General features: G+C 39.9%; 1 protein-coding gene across 1 annotated transcript in view; it reads right to left on the bottom strand.

Annotated features, from left to right (window-relative positions):
- Nucleotides 1–20,793, bottom strand: part of RFTN1 (raftlin, lipid raft linker 1) — a 187,109-nt gene that overhangs the window by 104,737 nt on the left and 61,579 nt on the right. The window contains exon 3 of the mRNA XM_019726003.2: nt 8,449–8,632. Within this exon, the coding sequence (XP_019581562.2) occupies nt 8,449–8,632 (184 nt within the window). The remainder of the gene's footprint in view (nt 1–8,448; nt 8,633–20,793) is intronic.

Here is a 20,793-nt window from a genome sequence, read left to right as displayed (position 1 = left end):
CATACAGGAATGAAGGGAGAGTGCTCTCAGACCCTCAAAAAACAGGTGTACGAATATGAGTTACTAATTTGGTTTTTAAAGTCTTTGTAGCCATTTGGAGTTCCAACTCGAGGTTGATGAATAAGAGGCAAATGAAATGATGTACTCTACTAAATCATATTTATAGCATTTACTCTTTGTAAAATGGTTCTATCTTTCAACCATGTAAAAAATTATAGGAAACAGCTAGATTATAGACATAATCATTATATCAAAACCTCAAGACATTGAAATCACTAATAAAGTACTTATATGGAGCCTAAAATTATTTCTCACCTGCTGCTACATTCATAGCTAAAAATGTAAAATTCAATTAGTACTTGTCTTTTCTAGGACCCATCACTGGTAATGCCCATTATATAGTTCTCAGTTTAAAAAGCACACACAATCAAAGTTACTCTGATTGACAAAGAAAAGGTGAAAAGGACTTTGCCAGGAATAAAGTAAGACAATCTGAGTTCCTAAATTTAATATGGGATAGGCATACAAACACAAAAATCTAACCTGCAATGCCACAGAAATAAATCTTCCTGGAGAGTCCATTTTTATTTAAAGATTGTGTGTACATGTGGAAGGAGGGAGCTTTTATTTATTTTGTTTTAAAACAGATACAGACTTTTCATGGTACTGTAGTATTTGCATAAGTTTTAAGATCAAAAGGAAATTTCAAAGAAATGTAATGCTTGTGCTTCTGTGTTTTGGGTACCTGCTCACTGTTCTCTGCCACTCCAAACTACTGCTGGGGAAAGACTGGAAATCACTAGTTTGTTAATTCTCTCTCTGAGGAGACAAAATAAATAAAAAAATAAAACGTGGGGAAAGACACAGGCAACCAAGGACATAGCTATAAAAGAAGGTCGGGAGAGAATGAACTCTCATTCAAACAATTCACATCTCTCTTGATCTCTCCACTGGGATAAAAGCCGACTCTTGGAGGGAGAGAATATGAATAACTAGGGAAGCCATTTAGGGGTGTGGCTTGCAACAAGCTCCCTTTCCCCAAGAGAATGTGGCTTTGGCATATTAGGTTGGAAAGTGCAAACACAATAATTAACAGTGAATCCTGCAACTTCAACATGCCAGAAAAGAGTGTCACTCCATGTGAGATGGGGAAATAGGAAGAATACATTCAGGTAGTCTTCTGTGATGCTGGACAGCTCCATGGGGGGTAAGGTGGCAGTCAGGGAGAGCTAATCGAGTTCTCCAAACACCTTGGGAAGCTTGAGAAAACTGATGAAGCATGATGCCACACCAGCAACGAGGGTCAGCTGCGAGAAAAAGTGGGGGTCCTTCCTATATCTGAATCCAAAATAATGACCTCTGTACTAAACAACACCTTTGCACTCCCTCCTCTAAGAAAAGAATTTCGCATCCACCTTCCCAGATTTCTGCTGCCTGGGAAGAAACCAGCTGTTCCAGCTTCTCCACCACAGTAACACATGTCAATCACTGCTAAACCCAGCAGTGCTATTCTTCCCCATGTGGGACTCCAACAATCCAGGGCTGAACCCCAGCCTTGTGTGTGAGCGTTTTCTAGGGCACACCCCGGTGGGCGCTACCACCCGCTGTGTGTGTCGTTTAATTATGAAACCTCTTTCTAGAAGCCCTGTAATTCTCCCAAGAGTCAAAGTAATTGGTAGAAATTAGACATAAAGGGACCCAAGGCCGCTTAAAGAGGACACTTTCGACTGTAATTTTTAAAAGAATTTTCTTTTTAGTTCCAATATAATTTTGTACTTCCCAATGTTGCCCTTTTCAAATGCCAAAGAAAATGTTCATGTTATCTTGTGGGCTGTAAAATAGGCAAAGTAATGCATTTGTACTTTACTTAAGGTCCACAAAGATTTCCTTTCCTTTGAAGGCCATCCTATGGATGTTTTTTAAAAAAAGAAAAAAAAACTGTGAAAAATAACATACCTTGTGGCAAATCACTGTTATTTGAGCAATGAAAGAATCGTCTGTGTGTGTGTGTGTGTGTGTGTGTGTGTGTGTGTGGTGTTTGCGTGTGCATGCATTTCACTACTTGGGTCCATGCTGCCTGGCTACATTATCAAGATGCACTTCTAGCTCTGGTAAATAATGTAAACCAAAGATACATCCACCTTGTCATGAATTTATGGTCCTTTAATGAATGATGGTAGCAAAATGTCAGGGCATGGTTGTACTCCCCTTCAATTCGGGAAGATTCTATTGAGCAACACCTACTCAGTATCTGGCACTCTGAGTAAGTAATGGGAATCCAGAGATGAAAGAAGAGTTAGGATGGGGGAGGGGAGATGGGCAGACACGTGAAAAACAATAACAAGAACATCTGAGAAGTCTGCTGAGTGCTGGGTATGAAAGGAAGAATAGGCGGCTCAAAGGGTGGATGATTGACGCCACCGAGGCAAGCATCAGAAACCTTCAAGGTTGCAAAACAGCAGCCAGTGGAATGAGTTAGGGATACACAATGCTATTCTGGGAAAGTGAGGCACCGGTTAAAAAAGAGAAGTTTTCACATTTAAAAAAAAAATCCAGATTTTTGGCTTTTCTTATAAAAAGTACAAGATCTGGCAACACTTGGCAAGGGGGCAGAGTTCAGCTGTGGCTCTCTAATACCCAAGCATCCCCCCTCAAGAAGCCTGGCCCCTGTAGGCATCTGAGTTTGCAAGTCCTGTCTTAGAATAAAGGCAGAGTCGTCAGGATTTCAGATTTCCGGCCCAAGAGGGGACGCAAGGGGTAAAGCTGAGCACTCCGTAAGATCTGCTTTTCTGGAAATAAAATAGCAAAAAGCCAAAAATATTGTCTCTCTGCATCGCTTGACACTGGGTGGCCAGAGCTGACCCATTAACAATCAATCTGTACTTGGGAACCCAGCTTGCCGATGCAGTCTGAGAGGGAAAACTTCTCAGACTCCAAGCCTATGGTCAATTTGGAACAGAGAAGCTCGCTTAGCACAGCTCTACTCGCAGAAAGCCACTGCCTCTCTTCTGAGAATCACTGGAAGTATCTGGTGTAGAAAACAAGGACCACAGCAGCCTGGGCTCAGTCAGCAACACCACTGTGGCCGGTCCCCGTGGGCTCCCCATGGCCTCACACAGCCTCCTGCAGCCTCGCCCAGCTCGGACTTCTCTCACGACTCCTGATGGCCCGGTGGCCACCTCCCAGTGGACATCCTGCCACAAACACGATACAACCAAACTGATGCTGTCCACGCTCCTCCTGTGGTGGATGCGCCCTGGATTCTTCCTGGGAGCACTTCCGTAATGATCCTCTCAGGGTTCGCTTCTGAGAAAACCCCACCCAGGCACATCCCCTTCCCCCTCCCTCTTCCCAGCCACTAGGAGTCAAAAGCTCACTCATATTTTGATTCTTCCTCTTCCTTCATGGTGTCGTTTTACAGATAAACATTAAATCCAATACTTCCTCCAATCAGGCACATCGGACACCTTTCTCTTCCTTAGCTTCTTACTACAACCTACTTTCGTTACTGATCAGCTCCCACTATAATTATCGCCATGGTTTCTCAACTTTCATTTTCTATCCCCTCTTATGCTTCCCCTCTTAAGTTTTTGAAAACTCAGCACCTCAAATGGTTGATCCTCTAAAACAAAACAAAACAAAACAAAACAAAACAACAAAAGTATTGCACTGGTTCCCCACTGACTTCAGGATGGAGCTCTAACTCCTGAGCCCGGACATCAGAAGCCTCCTGATCCAAGCGCCCCTGCTTCTCCTGCCTCTTCTCCCTGATTCCCTTTGGACCTCACACTCCAGTCGCCCCACATCATCCATGGTCTGCTTTTCCCAGCTCCCGGCTCCCCTGGGCCAGTCCCCCTGCCTGGAAGACCCTTCTCACCAATTGTGCTCCCATTCCAGACCCAGAGCAAATGGGACCTTGGAGCCCTTTCTTTAGAGAACCTCCATTAACAAATTTCCAGGTGAGAGGTGAAAACCAAGACCCATAGATTTGGCTGGGCATTCACATAATTTGCATATATACTTTACATCCCCCTAATGGATACGTTTCTTGAGAGTTCGGGGCTCTTTAGAGTTGTCTTTGCATAGTGAAGCTATATCACATGTTTATCTTAGAAAAATCTAACTGAAAGCGAGGAACGTTTACCACTTAAAACAGTGCCAGTTATTCCACTCAGCAGGCAGATGTGCCCCAGAATGGATGTGAGATAGGAGGCGTGCAGATCTTGTTTCCTCAATCTCAGTTCGCGCACACACACCTCTCTAGGTGCAAGCATCTCAGCACTGTAGGTGTGATTCTAATGAACACGCACTATAAACCCTAACCAATTTCCCCATGGGGCTCACTGTTGGAAACACCCATCTGATATAGTCCTGAAGGAAAACATGCATCGGTCAGGTAGAGAGATGCTACAGTATTACATTTCATGGGCAATTAAAGATATTGTCAAGGGCAGTTTTGATTATATATGCATTTTCCACCTCCCACCAGGGCTTCTGAATCCTGCCCGCTGCATTAGCTGCAGTTCGTCTGTATGCCCCACCATCTGACTCTAGGCCAAAAGGCACCTGATGAATGCCAGCAGAGTTTTCAGATGTCTTGTCCCCTGTACCATACGAGGCATTATTCCAGGAGACCTGGACCCAAATGGCTTCAACCCATTAGTGATGACAAACACATCACTGACACTCTGAACTAGCTCTCTGTGTGAACAACGACAATTCAACAATTGAAGAACAGAACAGCACAATGCATTTTTGTACTTACATCTACAACCATAGAATGACCCAGAATTAAACACTCACTCACGAAACATCAGAAGTGACATTTTAATAACTGACTTCTCTTAGCCATCAAGTTTTGAGGTCTTTAGCAACTTACTTTTAGGAAAACTGCCTGAAAAAAAAAGAAGGACAACTTAACTGTATTTAGAACTCAGAGTGAATGTAAGTAACGATATTGTCAGAGAAAAATCACTGAAGGGTTCCAAAGAAAGAGTAGAGAGAAGGAAGTACAAACTCCCTTTCTAGTTATTCTCTAAGCATCTCATTCGGCTATTCATGCTTGACTCTGTTTTCAAAGTAACTGACTTTAAGCTCAACACACTTAGGATTATGAACAATTTATAGTTAGACGTGTGATTTGACCGCCATCTTAAAATGAAATGGCAGTTATCAGAATTTTCAAAAGAAAAGATCAGGTAATTTTTCATGGATTTAAATGAAATTTATCAAAATGACGGAGGGCTCAGAGGAATGTTACAGCACCGAGCGTTGGGAATGACACATTAATATTCCAGTTAGACTGTCAGTGATGCTCTCATATTACCTACACTCCACTAGAAAACATTTCATTGTATGACAAATTCCTTCCATCCTCCTATGTTTGCCCAAAAGAAAAGCTCCTTCCTCCAGAAACATTTCCTTAGTTTTCTTTATAGCAGGAGGTGACTTCTCTTTTTCCAAACTCCCATGGCATGAGGTGCACATCTTATTTTCTCAGTTAAACTTAGGAACCTGGAAGGCAGGCTCCACATCCAGGTGAACCTTGCAGCTGTACCTTCTACCTTCCCACAAGTACAGATCCTAGCATGTACCTTACAAAGCATAGAAGCTCAGTAAGTGTTTGCAAACGAATGATTGAGTGAATGAATGAGCATAAGCTTGTATGGTTCTGTTCCTTTTCCTGGTCTTGCTGCAGACCTGAAAGGCTAGTTAGCATTTGCTAAAAACATTATGTTCACCTTTCAAACACAGGAAAGTTGATATCCAACTTTCAAGTAGTCATCCCATGGCGATTTTTGCTAATAAACTTGATCTGGACTGATAGTAACCTGGAAAGTTTATCTACAACTCTTTTAATGTGATCTACTCAGAAAATATTAACCAGGCATTTACTTCCTCTTGGAAAGTGAAATCATTTCATTTAACATCATCTATGGCTGTCAGAACTTTGGCAGACTTTGTGAAAAATATCATCTACACTGTTTGTATTAAAAATTAATCACATAAGTTTCTTTGTTGTGTTTCTGCTACTTAAACTCCCCACTGACACAGAAAAGCTTCTGTGGTTTGTTGGTTTGTCTGTTTGTTTTTAATAACATGGGGTCTTTTCCTCATGATGCAAAAATATATGATTATTGCATTTGCTAGGAGGGAAAATGACTGTACTTTAAAATTATATTGTATAATGACCGCTTTCCCACTACCATTACTCCTCCCACCTAATACCAATGGGGAATGGAAGTGGCGTAAATTCTCCTGGTCATTTCTGCGGTGAGAGTGGCAAATTACCATTCTCCTTACCATACCTGGCAAATTACCATTTGTAATTTGTTTTTTAAAAAACAAAACCAAACAAGGTGGGGGCAGTTTCAAAGACCCAGTACAACATTATCTGAGAAATTTCTTTCTCCGTATCTGCTTATCAAAGAGTTAGACCGTTCATTAACGTCATCCAGGCAGGTAGTCCAGGCACTCTGGACTAGAGTGAACTCAAACCCAAGGAGAATGCCATCTACTCTTTCTTGAAAACCCTCCTGCACACCAGTATCTCATTCTTCTTAATAGCTTGACCCATATTCCTCTTCTAGAAAGTAAACTCATTAGCTCACGGCCTGTCCTCAACGGAAGTAAAGAACCCCTACTGAACACCCCAGCTTCACCACTGGTTCTAAGCTCCATAGCAGGAAAAAAACCAAAAAAGACATCTTCACATTTAAAGTCAAGTTCATTTATAATGTGCTGATTCCATGGCAAGTCCTGTGCTAACGTCACCTCCCCTAGTGGAATTACACTAAGGGATACTCCTGTGATCTGATCAAAGTGGGCTTCTCCCCTCTAAATATCAAGGCCAATGGAAAGATCTAAGGAACAGAAATACAGGAGCCATGTGAATGCCTACATAAGTTAAAAGGTACATGGTAAGTCAGTTTTATTTTGTTTCCTTGCTGAAATTCCAAAGACTGTGGAGTAGTAAAATCGAGGAGTCATGAAATTACTACCTTATCTAAAAATCGAAGATAACCTCCCCCACTTCTTTTTTTCATAAAGGGATTGCCCGCGAGAATCATTGGTACAAAAGCACAGCCGGCGCTTTATATCAGGGTTCAGATGCAGGGAGGGAGTTAGCCTGCCTGGAAACAAGTCAGAGCTCTGCATGCTGCCATCCGGATGACCTTGACAAATAATTCAACGTCTGGGCTGCAGCTTCCTCACCTTTAATATGGGAATAAAAATGGTATCTATTTCATAGGCTGATGATGAGAATGAAATGAGACTCGTAAAGCCTGGCACACAGTGACACTCACTAAATGTGACCTACAGCCATCATGCATGTCTTATATTGTCAGTGGAGCCTAAAATCACTATGGTTCCCAGAACAATTTCCTTTTGTGATTGACCCACGTATTGATCGACAGACATAAAGAAACCAATAGGCCAAAAAAAAAAAGGGCAGATGTTTAAAAAAAGTCTCACTCTAGAAATACCGTGGTCATTCTGGACGTTAACAAAGGTGCACGCCACCTTTCATTTCAAATTCTAATGCATGTTGACTTGGCCTAAGAGCCCCAGAGCTTGATCAGCCATGAAGACATGAAGAACTCTGCTTGCCAAGAAAGAGGAGTCCATCTTAGCTATGCAGCCTCCCGCCTCCCCCGGCTGTCCCTTCTGAGTTTACTAGTCCAATGTTTGTCCACTTGGCATAGCAACTCTTAAAAAGAGAGAAAAAGAAGCAGTCACTTTGCACTTTCTCTCTTTTTAAAATATGGCCCATGTTGTCATTCCTGTCATGAGAATTGGTCAAAAGACATCTGATTTCCTCTGCCAGACTTTATTTCAATTTTTATTTTTACAAAAGCAGCAAAACATACTGTGTTCTCTAGCCCAACTTCATTGTATTTTTTTTAATTATTTAAAATTAAATTTATTGCTCCTTTTGAGAAACCAACCTCCATCTCTCATTTCCTAATTAGTCCCAATCAAAATATAAGAGTAAGCATTCACTTGGGCAAACCATACTGAAAAACATCCTCAAAACCTTCAAAATCAAAATCTTCAAAACTTTCAAAAGCAAAATCATGACCAAATCAATTATAGCACTGATTCAAGTGCGTTTTGCTTTTCCTCCAGAATGATTGGCAGAATTTATGGTGGGCTAAAATGGTCAAGTATTTCTAGAGTTTGGGGAAAGATATTAAGTTTGTATATAGCCTTTAAAAAAGTTAGTGTGTTTCCTAGCTATTATAGTATTATACCTGAACTAGCTGCATCATTCTGGGAGTACACCTTTCAGAGCAGACATTTTCTAGCTGAGTTTAATCAAATAAGTCCAAAATAAATTTAAAAATCCAAAAATCTAGTGTTTGCCATTGCCTGTCCGAGGGCAGAGGCTCTGTGGACACACATTAGCCACCTCATGATGCTAACACCCACCGTGAGAGGCCTTACCTTTCGGTTTTCTTGATTAGGATGGCCCTGAACATGTGCTCAAGGGGTGTCTTCTGCTCATGGGTTGGTTGCACGAAAGGGTGCAGGGCCACCAGCAAGAACCCTTGTTGGTATAGTTCCAGGAGCTGGTTTGGCAGGTCTCGCAGGGAGGACAGCCTCACTGCTGAAGATCGCGGGAGGTCCGCTGGGAATGGTGAGAGGAGAGGCTCATTAGAGACCCATCAAAACCACCTGCCCGACCCCATCCAAGTCCCTCTCTTGATTCGCAAAGAAACCACATTTGCAAAGAAAAAAAAAAAGGACAAAGTATATGAACAGGCAATTGCCTAAAAAAACATAAAAAGCCCATCAATGTTTGAAAAGACACCCAAACTAACTCAACATCAAAATGAATATTTTTCACCTACTGAATTATTTTAAAATTTGGACTTAAAAAAATTTTAAGAAGGATACACAAGGTTCAAAATTCAAAAGGTACAAGCCTATATATACAGTGAAAAGTCTACATCTCAGCCCTATTCCCTGCCTCTCGGTCTTTGCCCCTAGAGGCAACAGATACTATCCATTTTTTATACACATGGTAACAATCGCCAATCAATACTATCTATTTTTTATACACTTGGTAACAATTGCCGAATTCATACACAAGTAAGATTACGTATCTCCCTCCCTTTTTACAGAAACAGTAGCATAACATTAATGCACCTGGCTTTTAATCAATTTTTATCAATTCTCAGTACACTATTCTTAGAGACCATCCAATAGTAGTACACAGAGCTCTTCATCTTTTTTCCAGATGCACAGTGTTCCATGGTATAATGTACCACAGACTGCCAAACTTTTGCTTTTATAAGTCATGCTGCAATGAAAAATATTGCTTTTATATTATTTCACATGTATGCACATACCGTACAACTAAAAAAATAAATTCCTAAGTGTGAAATTGCTGGGCTAAAGATAAATGTATTGTAATATTTTCAGATATTGCCAGATTTCCCCCACAAAATAGTACGAATTTACCTCCCATCAGTGATGTACAATCACTGGCTGATCTCATAGTAAGAAAATGACCCCTGCGGGGTGGCAATTTCTATTTCTCCTATGTTAACTTATAGTTTTTAATTGAACATTTCACATTCAAATGCTATCTGTGTTGCCTTTTCTGTTAACTGTTCATAATATATTGGATTATTGGTCCTTTTTCCTATTGGTTCATAGGAATTCTTTATATATTAGGAAATCTAGTTCTTATTTGGGATATCAGTTACAAATATCCTTCCCCAATTTGTTGTCTTTTAACTTTGCATAAGGTGGGTTTTTGCCATGAAGAATTCTTTTTAATGAAGTTGAATTTATCAATCCTGTTTTCAATAGCTTCTGAGTTTTATGTCATAGCAGATCTGGAATTATACAACAATTCTCCTGTCATTTCTTGTAGGATATGGTTCATTTTTTGCATGTACATCTTTGTTCCATTTGGAATTTATGCAATATGAATAATATGAATTAAACATTGCTCCCCTCCAAGGTTTATCCACCTTTATCATATATTATATTCCTGAATATATTTATGTTTATGACTGTGATCCATTAATCTATTTTAACAATTTTAGTTTCACACTATGTTTTAATATCTGGTCAGACTATTTCCTGAATCTTCCTATATTCCTGTTTATTTTCTGAATATTCCCGTCTCTTCTTATTTGTTTTCTCAACCAGTCTTTAAAATCAGCTCATCAAATACCCCCTCCAAAAAAATATCTTGTTGATATTTTTATTGGCTCATGTTCAAATTATAACTCAACTAAAGGAGAATGAATATTTCCATCAGGCTACAAGTTCCCATCCCAGGGCATGGCATAATTTTCGTTTATTCAAGACTTCTTTGGGGTCCCTCAGGTGCATATTAAAGTTTTTTTCACATAGATATTGCATACTTATCAAGTCTATTCCTAGTTATTTTATACTTTATTGCTAGTGTAATAACAGATTTTTTTTCTTTTTACTTGCATGATATCCATCGTGAGCAAGAATATTGGGGAAACAGGCATGCTCATCTCAGTTGATGGGGTGAACCTTTCTAGAGGGCAATGTGGTGTTGGCCTGATTCAGACCTAAAAGTGCACACACCCTTTGTCTGAAACCTGCTCCTGGGTATTACACCTATGACTAGCCTCATAATGTTTTTCAAGATATATGGACAAAGGTATTCACTACAGGGCTGTTTGTATAGCAAAAACCTAGAACCGAAAAGTTCTTCGTTGGAGGTCTAGCGAAACACTGGGAAATCCCAACGATGAATCCTGTGAACCATTTGGGAAGATTAAGGTAAATCTGTTATGTGCTGATGGAAACATATCCAAGATATATGACTAAGTTAAGAGGCAAAGTTTGTAGCAGTGTTTATCATATGATACTCTTGTATAAAAAAATTAGAAGGATAGATAGACATGAATAAGAAGATTTCTGGAAAAAACAGCACAAAAACTAGAATTAGAGAGAGGGACTGGAGTAGAGAGGGGAGCATGGAAAGGTGGGTTTTATTTTGTACTTTCAGTACTACCATCAATAGGGATCATTTGGGTGGAGGGTTTATGGGACATTTTAATTTATTTCTTTATATGTAAAAACAATATTTAAAAGTTTTTCTTATATATTTAAAAATAATGTGTTATTATAAAACACAAACTTAAAACCAAAATCCAGAGGTACTTAAGAATACCACTTAACATCAGATAGTGCAGCTCTCATTTCCATATATCATGCAAGAAATTTACAGGAAAAAAAAATCTATAGCAATGATTCACTCTAAAGCAAGCGTCTGGCATCCTGGAGGGACCACCATCAATAACAGTGACAAAGATGAAACCGGCTAGGAAAGCAGAAAAGTCTGCACTCTTTCCCTTGGAGGATACACTCTGGATATGCTGCTCAATAAAAACCTAAAGGTAAGTCTGGTAAAGAATGTTGGGCCCCTCCACATTCCCATGCACAGAAACCCATCAGGTAAAAGGGGTCCCTGTTCTGGAGCCCCTGTTTTAGAGTAAGTGTCCTCCAAGTGTGCTCCTGGATCCAGCAGCAGCGGCGGCATCCAGGAACTCTTGGGCCCCACCCCAGACCTACTGAATCAGAATCTGAGCGATCTATGTCTGCACAAGCCCTCCAAGAGATTCTGTGGCTGAGAACTACTCTCCAGAGGGTTCCGCATTGGCCCTCCTCCAACCACTCTCCTCTTCACCAGCAAGGAACCTGGGGATCTAAGCGCATGTGCCCACCTGTGACCCATGCTCCGACTCACACCACCACAGCCCTGGAATTCCCGCCCTGACAGTCCCAGGCCCACGTTGAGAGCCTGTGCAGGCTTCTTCCCAGGTAGTGTCCAGGATGGCAGTGTCCCCTGTGTGCACTTCCCCAGGCCCAAGGGGACAGAGCTGAGGGTGAGGCAAGTGAGGCGACACCTGACACAGGTGCAAAATTTAAGGGGCACCAATAACTCAGCAACCAAGATGAATAAACATTTAATGCAATATGTTAAAAAGTAAAAATGAATGCAAAGTCCATAACGAACAAAATATCAAAAATTTTAATAAAGACGGGATCAGTATTATTGATTTTCTTCCTTTTTGTCGCAAGCTCCAATATGGCTCAGCATGGCACTGTTACTGAGCACGTCTTTTTTAAAAATGTTGCCTCACCCTAGTGTGGACCCAGGCCCAACATCTCCTCTTGCAGCCTCGTCCCGGGCCCAGCAAATCACAGGAGCAGGTCTGTACATAGGTTGTGCCCAGGGAACAAGTGGCAGGTTTCCTCTACTGTCAAGAGATTACAAAACAGCTGAACCAAAAGGGTATATACAACTGCATGTGGCATAGATGCTCGTTGTTTTATTTGAAACACTGAATGGCATTTTGGTAGGAGTGTAGGCCTTTCTGGAGGGTAATTTCAAGATATCAATCAAACCTAAAACTACTATACAGCACAGAGATCCTCTCTTCTTTCATAAAACTGTATGTAAAGTGCACTGGTGAGTCATCAAATGTGAGACCTCACACTGAGTCTCTACAGTTCACTATTTTGTAAACGTTTCAAGTTTTTCAAACTCTTTTTGCTGTAAGCTTTACTTTGATTTTTGATAACTTACATGTTTCCTCTTATGTATCACAGTGTAATAAAAAAATAAAAAGTAGTCGATGTGTGGAGAAAACTTGGGATTCTAGTACCAGCTACATTCCTCAATAGCATGAATCCTGGGCATATGACCATTCAGTTTCCTCGTACAAAATGGAAATAACAACACCAGCCTGTCTTCCATGGCTGTGATAATCAAATGGGGCTGAAAACTATCATACCCAGTGGTGCTGGCAGTCGTGGATGGGGAGCTGGCCAGTGGGCCTGGCCATCTGCAGACGGTGACGACAATATTGTGCTGGGGCTACTAAATCCTTCCACAGTCCCACCCACACCTAAAATCAGTGCACTACATATATTAGTCAGTCAACTACTTTATAGTTAAATGCTTCCTGAATAAAACATAATACCTTTAAATTTTTTATCTTCAAATCTAAAGATGCATCTCCTGTCAAAATGCAGCAATTTTTATGGTTTTAATTTTTGGTACCCATGCTGTCAAAGTAAGTTTAGCCTCATGGTTAAAAACAAAAACAAAACTCAACAATTTAATTGCAATAAAAACAAAACAACAACAACAACAAAACAACAACACAGGCACCTATTGTAAATATGATTAATGGGCTTAATTTCATGTTTCTATTTGAATGTTAACTTTAAACAAACAAACACACAAACAAAAAGCCTAGTTCTTAAGTGCCCAACCCACCAATATTATTGCAACAAATGAAGGGATGATTTATCTGTTTGGATGGACGTATCAATTGTAGCCTTTTGGTCTATTTCTCACCCCACCCATCAGAATAACCTCTCTGCTATTTTGTTTTTTTGTAATAGTTGCCTGATTCCATTTACACATTATGTAACCTTGGGCAAGTCATATAATTCCCACCCCATCTCTTGGGTCCCTCGTTTATAACATTAAGATCCTGGACAGGCTATTCTGAAAGGAGCGTCCAGCTTTAAAATGCAGTGATTTTGTTATTTCAATTTGGACATTAATGTACCAGTTTCTAAGTAAAAAGTTTTCAATGTGACCTAAAAGAGTTTCCCCCAAACCAGAGCCAAAATGGGAATGAGGAACGGCCCATATGTGAATGGGTGGAGAGATGGAAAGAGAGACAGGAAAATAATCTGTTGCCAGCATGGCAGGATCAAAATCACTGCTGTCCGAGGGTCCCAGCCTTCTGCCTGTCCCTGGAACTAGAAGGGATTCTGCTTGCTCTGACTGTCCCCCAGAAGTGCAGGGAACTTTCCAGGGGAGTTGTAGGCTGCAGATGCCTCCAGCGTGGGGACAGAGAAGTGTTGCTAGGTTCCTGTCTTCCTAGCAGAGAGATGCAAGGAAAACAGGGTGAGTTATTTGAAGTTATTATACTTTGGCTTCTTGGACTGAACCATATAAGTCACGTCATCATAAGTGAAAATTTCTAAATAGAATTCTTCATATTCTGAAGACGAGCGCCACTGATGAGGTTGTCTTGGCCAGCATTGCTCTCTAATATGAGAAATGCCTCCGTTAGGGCCCAAGGTCCATCTGAGGATCACACTTTTCTCCCCACTTTCCAATCTGTCATGTTCCACAGCCTATCTACAGTGGTTAGTCTGCAAGTCCAGGGTCCAGGGTGGACGCCCACTGCTCCCACTCAGGGAGCTGTGCCTTCATCCCAGACGAGGACTTCATTCTATTGCTGTGCAAAGCCCAGTTCTCCAGCTGGTTTCTCCCTCCAGCCTGGGCAGGGGCTCATCTCATTCCGTGACCTGGTAGAGAATCTGGTGCAGATCTCAAGGAAAGGAATTCGGGCCCCCGGGGCCAAATGGATAAAATAAGTGAGACAAAGCGAGGGGAAGAACAATGAACACTGAAGTGCCACGTCACCAAGGGGGGTGACACCTTGTCCTTCCATCCTGGCTATTGCCAATGGGCACGTAGGCTTAGTGGTGCCAGAACTTCTAATTCTTAGCTTCAAGAAGTCAGAAATCTGGATCCTCATAGAAACTCTCCTAATCTTTAAATCTGGCAAGTAATTTCAATTTTATTTTCAATTTCATCTTGGTCCAAAGCCAAGACCGGGTAGGTTGCAGAGTCTGGATGGGGTATTTGATAAATGTGGAGGGATGGATATCCCACACCTTTCCTAGCCCTGCTCTTAGCACAGTCGAGACTGTGTGAGCATCAGTCATGTATTGAAGAGCTTACAATCCATTCATTCCCACATCATCACAATTTACATCAGTCTTCAAGGATTCATCTGTAGGTATTTGATCCCGGGCTCTATTTCCTAATTCCCTTCTTTTCTATACTGGTGTTGAGATGAACAAAGAATTTAGAACCACGTAATTATATTTTGAATGCCCTGGAAATCTTGGCATTGTTTGTTTGTTTGTTTTTGTTTGTTTGTTTTTCCTCACTCAATTCACAGGCTTTTTAAAAAATCAAAATACGTAAGGCCTACTGGAAAGGTATTTTGGGTGACATGAGAGTCCAAAGATCTTTTGAAATAAGTATTTTGTTTTTCTTTCAGAAAATAACTTCATATAAATAAGCCATTATTCCTGGTGGAAAAAGAAAGAAAGGAATGAAAACAGGAAAAAAACATAATCCACAAAAACCACACATTTCTTAACACTCCTGGGATAAAGTAGATTTTGTTTTTGCTATGACAATGTTTTGTTTAGCAAAAACATTCCGCAGCCCCATTTATTCCCTGGAAACGAAGCCGTTCAGACATCTGCAGAAGAGCCAAAGCTATGTCTTTGATACTTCAAACTTTATTATTGGGAAAGTACCAGCTTCCAACACAAGGAAGAAACCGCTGCAGAGAGCAACAGCACACATGTCACCCAGCTCGCTACAGCAGGCAACTGTATGCTGAACCGCAATAGCTTCCATTATTGTGTCTAGCAATCATTTGTGACTTTAGCCTAATTATTCAAAGTCCGACTCTGCTTTTCTAATTTCATCCGCTAATGGATCTGTCAATGCCAAGAAGCGCAACACGAGAGAGAGACAGCATCTCCCGTGAGTAATTTCCCTCACAGGTGAAGCTGATAATGACATAGTCCAACCAAAAAGTTGTGTGTTTGTTTTTCAAAGCTTCTCGAAGGCTGCTATCCCTATAGCATCAATCTGCCTGTGTTTTGCTGTAGATCCAATTTAGCAAAACACTAAAATCAATCATTTTTCAATGTAGGGTTCTTCATTGTATAGATAAGGAATAGGAATTCAATTTTTTAAAGAACATTTACAGTCCTTTTCCTCTGTGTCATTTCTAAGTCTGTGGAATAAAACTTTCATTTCACTGCTTTTCAAATTTTTTATTAAATAAATTCATGTCTCTGAAACTTAAAAAAAAAAAAAAAAAGGAAACATGTTTCTAGGCTCAGAAGACCACTCCTTTAAAACACTATTTATTCTCTTTTATTTTTTTAATTGGAGTGAAATTCACATAACACAAAATCAATCATTCTAAACTGAGCTATTCAATAGCATTTAGTGCATTCATAATGTTGCCCAACCATCACCTCTATCTAGTTCTAAAACATTTTCATCAGCCCAAAAGGAAACCCCATACCCATACTCATTAAGCAGTTATTCTCCATTTCCTCTCCCTCAAGCCCCTGGCAACCACCAAACTATTTTCATAAAACATAATTCTGAACACTTGAACTAAACCATGGTTAAACTAAAGGGGGAACTCTCAGTAAAACCAAAAGCACTTCTTTGAGCTTACATAAACCTAGGATTCTATAGGTCAGAGAGTAACTGAAAAAGCAACAGATGCCTCATCAACTGTGTTCTTGAGATGCAGACCACCAAACCACAAATGACTGTTAAGCATCATGTTAGACTGTATGACAAAGGTGAGTGTGTGTGTGTATGTGTATCTGTGTGTGTGTGTCTGTGTATCTGTGTGTGTGTGTGTGTGCGCGCGCGTCTGTGTGTGTGAGAGGGGGAATCACGTTGTTATTGGTTTGCTTGTCATTTCAAAGGGTGACACATAGTCACTGAATGTCACACACACAGTATTGTATTGTCAAAAATTCACTGTCTCGGTATTTGTAAGGAGAGTGCCTGAATAATTCCCATTGACTATATCCACTGATCAAAACCAAAGATGGCATTGTTCCTCATCTCATCAGTCCATTTTGTCAGAGAAGACATAGGCTAAGACTCACCAAAAAATCTTTTCAAGAAATACCAGACACCGTGCTGCTTAGATTTCACAATAGTTTTCACTCAAATATTAAAAGCAACCAGCTAGAAACTGAACCCAGAGTGTTAATAAAATATTTCCTCCACTTAAAAGTACTTTTTTAGAGGAGACACAAAAAATCACCAAGTATTCAGAATTTCTAACCTAACTCATCTACACCAAATCCAAGAAGAGCCGAGCATGAGGCAGAAGGGAAGCTAGTTATCAATATTTTATGCCATTTTCCCAATTGAGCATCATAGCATGATAGCTGACACTCCCGGTAGTTCTCTTTTGATTTTGAGAGTAGTACAATAAACTGATTGCATCAAAGACCAGCCACTAATGAATATGTACAAACAATATGGAAATGAAACTATTTAGAATGTAAATGGGACCCTATACGGATTTCTATGATAAAGGCTCAAGACTTTGCACAAAAGTAATCAGCACTGAAAATATTCAGCACTTGAAATGTGGATAGTCCGAATGGGATGGGCCATAAGTGTAAAATACACACTAGATTTCAAAGACTTAGTATGAAAACAAAAGGGTGTAAAAATAGCTAAAGAAGGTGTTTTTTTTTTTTTATATATTGATAACACATTTAAATGACAATATTTTGGACACATTAGGATTAAATAAAATGTATTATTAAAACTAATTTCACCTGTGTCTTTTTACCTGTTTTAAATGTGGCTACTAGAAAATGTGGATTTAAGCATGTAGCTCGCAGTATATACCTATTGGACAGTATTACTCTATACCATTACTTACCAACTATTTGTTTCATAGCATCTATCAAAATTTTTAATTATACAAATTATTCATTTACTTTTCCCCTCCTGACTTTCCCAATAAATAAGTTCCACCATGATAGAGCCCATGCTGGGTTTTTTCACCAACAAGCTGGCCAACTCACAGTGCCTGGAGAAGGCTTATCACAATCACTGTTAAAGGAAGAAATTCTCTACCGATATGGCCACGGCACCAGCACTTTTCCCGTCAAAAAAAGCTCAAAGCAAACTATAATCTGCAGCTACTCTGGGGGATAGTTAACTTCAAGGTCTCCACACACTCTGTGCCCCAAAGTAGGTTAGCCACAAGACCAAGAGGAAAGAATTATAATTGGTCCTATAAAATCATTAACCAGTGTAAACCTCAGAACTTGGAAATCTTTCTTTTTTAATGATAGTAAACCAAGCATAACATAAAATTTACCATTTTAACAATTATTAAGTGTACAATTCAATGACATTAAGTACATTTACATTGTTGTGCAACCATCGCTACCATCCATCTCCAAGAAACCTTTTAACCAACAGTGTCAGTTGTATTTCTCACTCAATCTTTCACCTCAGCTACCCAAGGAGAAAGGACACCTCACCTCCATTTCACCATCTTTCCTTTCTCTGTCCCTCTGGGGTGAACAGGAAATAGAAGAGTAGCAAGAAGAAAGAGAAGAAAGAGAAGCTGCTAAGAGTCACTATAACTCACAAATGTGAAAATCTGCCGCTGGAAAACAATCAAAGGTTGATAATGACAACTAAAGCAAAGGAAGAACATAGAAATTTCACTTTGCAGAAATGGCCAAATGACAGGACCAAGACCATGGTTGTAAACAAGAAGTGACTGGGCATCTTACCCCAAAACAGCATAAAATGGAGGAAAAAAAGGTATTTCCCAAAAAGTACAGTGCCCCAAGGGCATAAACACACTTCAGTTTGGCATTTACACAAGGCAAAGATAATATTATTATTTCTTTTTATCCTGAGTTATTATCACAAGGGTCTCAACTCTATAACAGAGTTTCACATTGGTATAGCAATAAAGTTTTCACTTATAATTTTCTTTTTAAATTTCAGAATAATATAAAATAATGCACTATGGAAACTGTTGGAAAGCATAAAAATTCACCATAGGCCAAGACTAGTTTCAAGAGCTTATGACAATAAATTCCACTCTCTTGGGACTTAGAACAACTTCAACTCACAAAGGAAACCCAGTCATTGTTTCAAAGGCACAACCCTAGAGACACCAGCAAGTACTTATCAGTGGATTCTCTTTTTTCCTTGCTGTGGTGGAGTCACACCGTGTATTCGGTGGCACAGTCACTGAAACCATTCTTCATGAGGCTTACAAAAAGTTCCACATATTGTAAATGCAGTTTAATAAATAAGATTCTTATGTGCATGACATCACAAAAGATGCAACAAAACTCAAATAAGAACAGGACCAGACAGTTCTTGTGCTCTAAAAAAGGCTTCCGCACCTGCATTTTCAGCTTTGCATGAACAATTACTGTGCTCATGCACAAACTCCCAAATTGGTGCATGGAAATAGAAAATCATACACACAAGTTGAGCAGCTCTGGGCTCCGCTAACCAATTTGCATGCAAAATTGTCATCAGCACTCTCCGATTTATTTATTTTTCCCATCTAAGAGATGGTGGGGTGGGGGTCTGTGATGCCTTGGGAGGCTGATTTTAAGAGGCATTTTGGTTCTCACTATAAAAAAGGTGTCCCTTTGGTTTTTCAGGGTCTATGCATGCATGTGTGTCTCTCTCAGCTGCCTTCTCATGTATTCTAGTGGAAGAGGAGACAAGCTTGAGAATGAGATCAAATAGAATAATTAGGTGAGAGCAAATGGCCAAGGGGTACTCTTCAGAATAATAAAACAGAGAAGAAATGTGGTAAAAACAATTACAGTTACACCCAGAAAAATGTCATCTATCAGTGACAATTGGCACAAGAAGGAAAAGACGTATTTTAACCAGGCAGAAGAAAGAACTTTCCTGACTTGGCCACCGAAATTTATTGAAATGAACTACTAGGAAGTTTGTCCTTTGAGATTGTCCATGAGGATGTGATAGGCATTTATGTGCTTAAAAGGCATCTTTAGGTTTTCTCTAAGATTTTCTTTCTTCTTCCCTTCTTTCCTTGTTTCTTTCCTTTTTTTCACTTGAAATGTGGCTAGTATAAATTAAGAAATGATGAAAGTATGAAATACACAGAAGATTTCAAAGACTTCATATTAAAAAAAAGAATGCAAAATATCTCTTTAAGAATTTTTATTGATTACATGTTGAAATAATATTTTGAATATATTGGGTTAAATAATATATCATTAAATTAATTTACCTATTTTAATTTTTTTAACGTGGCTACTAGCAAATTTTAAATTATACCCAGAGCACACATTATATTTCTATTGGACAGGTCTGTTCTAGAACTTTTTGTTTTACATTTATTTATTTTAAATTTATCTCAGTCCAAAAAAACATGATCCCTTCTCTACCTTTATTAAGGTCCCACGTTAATTCCTTACTAAGCATCTTTTAGTTACCGCTATGAGTAAGGTCACTTCTTTTCCCCAAATAAACCTGCAATGCCTAGGACTGGAGAAAAGCTGCCAAAAATATTTACAGTGTGGAATGAAATGAGTACCCTTTCTTTGAGCGTATTAAATCTTCTTTTTGCTCATTGTCACTATTCCAAATTGGAGGGGGAAAGCTTCCAATTAGGCCTTACTGCCTTCATGTTTGATGATTGGGTCTCTGAGACTCTTAAATGCCTGTTCTTGGAGAATCTCTAGTAATCACACTGGCTTCTAAAGTGTTTACCTCTCTGGAGCAAGTGGGTTCACAACCTTTTTCTGCCCCCTACTCTGTTGGCAGGTCCAAACACGGTCCTGAATCACACCTCCCACCCCACGCGGGGAATCTCCAGCTGAGAATCTCAGTTTCAAATCACTGCTCTGGCAGAACTGGAAATAGCTGCCGGAGGCAACCAGCCAGCCGGGATTCTGGCTGAGATTACTCAGATCAGAAATATCATAGACAGTGGACCTTCCAGTCTGTTTTGTTGAGTCCCTGGAAGTGCTTGTACTGATTTTCCGGATGATTTATGTTACATTCCAGAAAAACAAATTGTCCCTCATGCACTTATAAATGCATCCGCGCGGTCCTAATGTTTTGACTTAACAGAGCTGTCTCCCTTCCTGTGCTTCCTTGCCTGGTTCCTT

The sequence above is a fragment of the Rhinolophus sinicus genome, linkage group LG10 (assembly GCF_036562045.2).
Source record: "Rhinolophus sinicus isolate RSC01 linkage group LG10, ASM3656204v1, whole genome shotgun sequence".
Classification (NCBI taxonomy): domain Eukaryota; kingdom Metazoa; phylum Chordata; class Mammalia; order Chiroptera; family Rhinolophidae; genus Rhinolophus; species Rhinolophus sinicus.
This window is presented reverse-complemented; position numbering and strand designations above follow the sequence as displayed.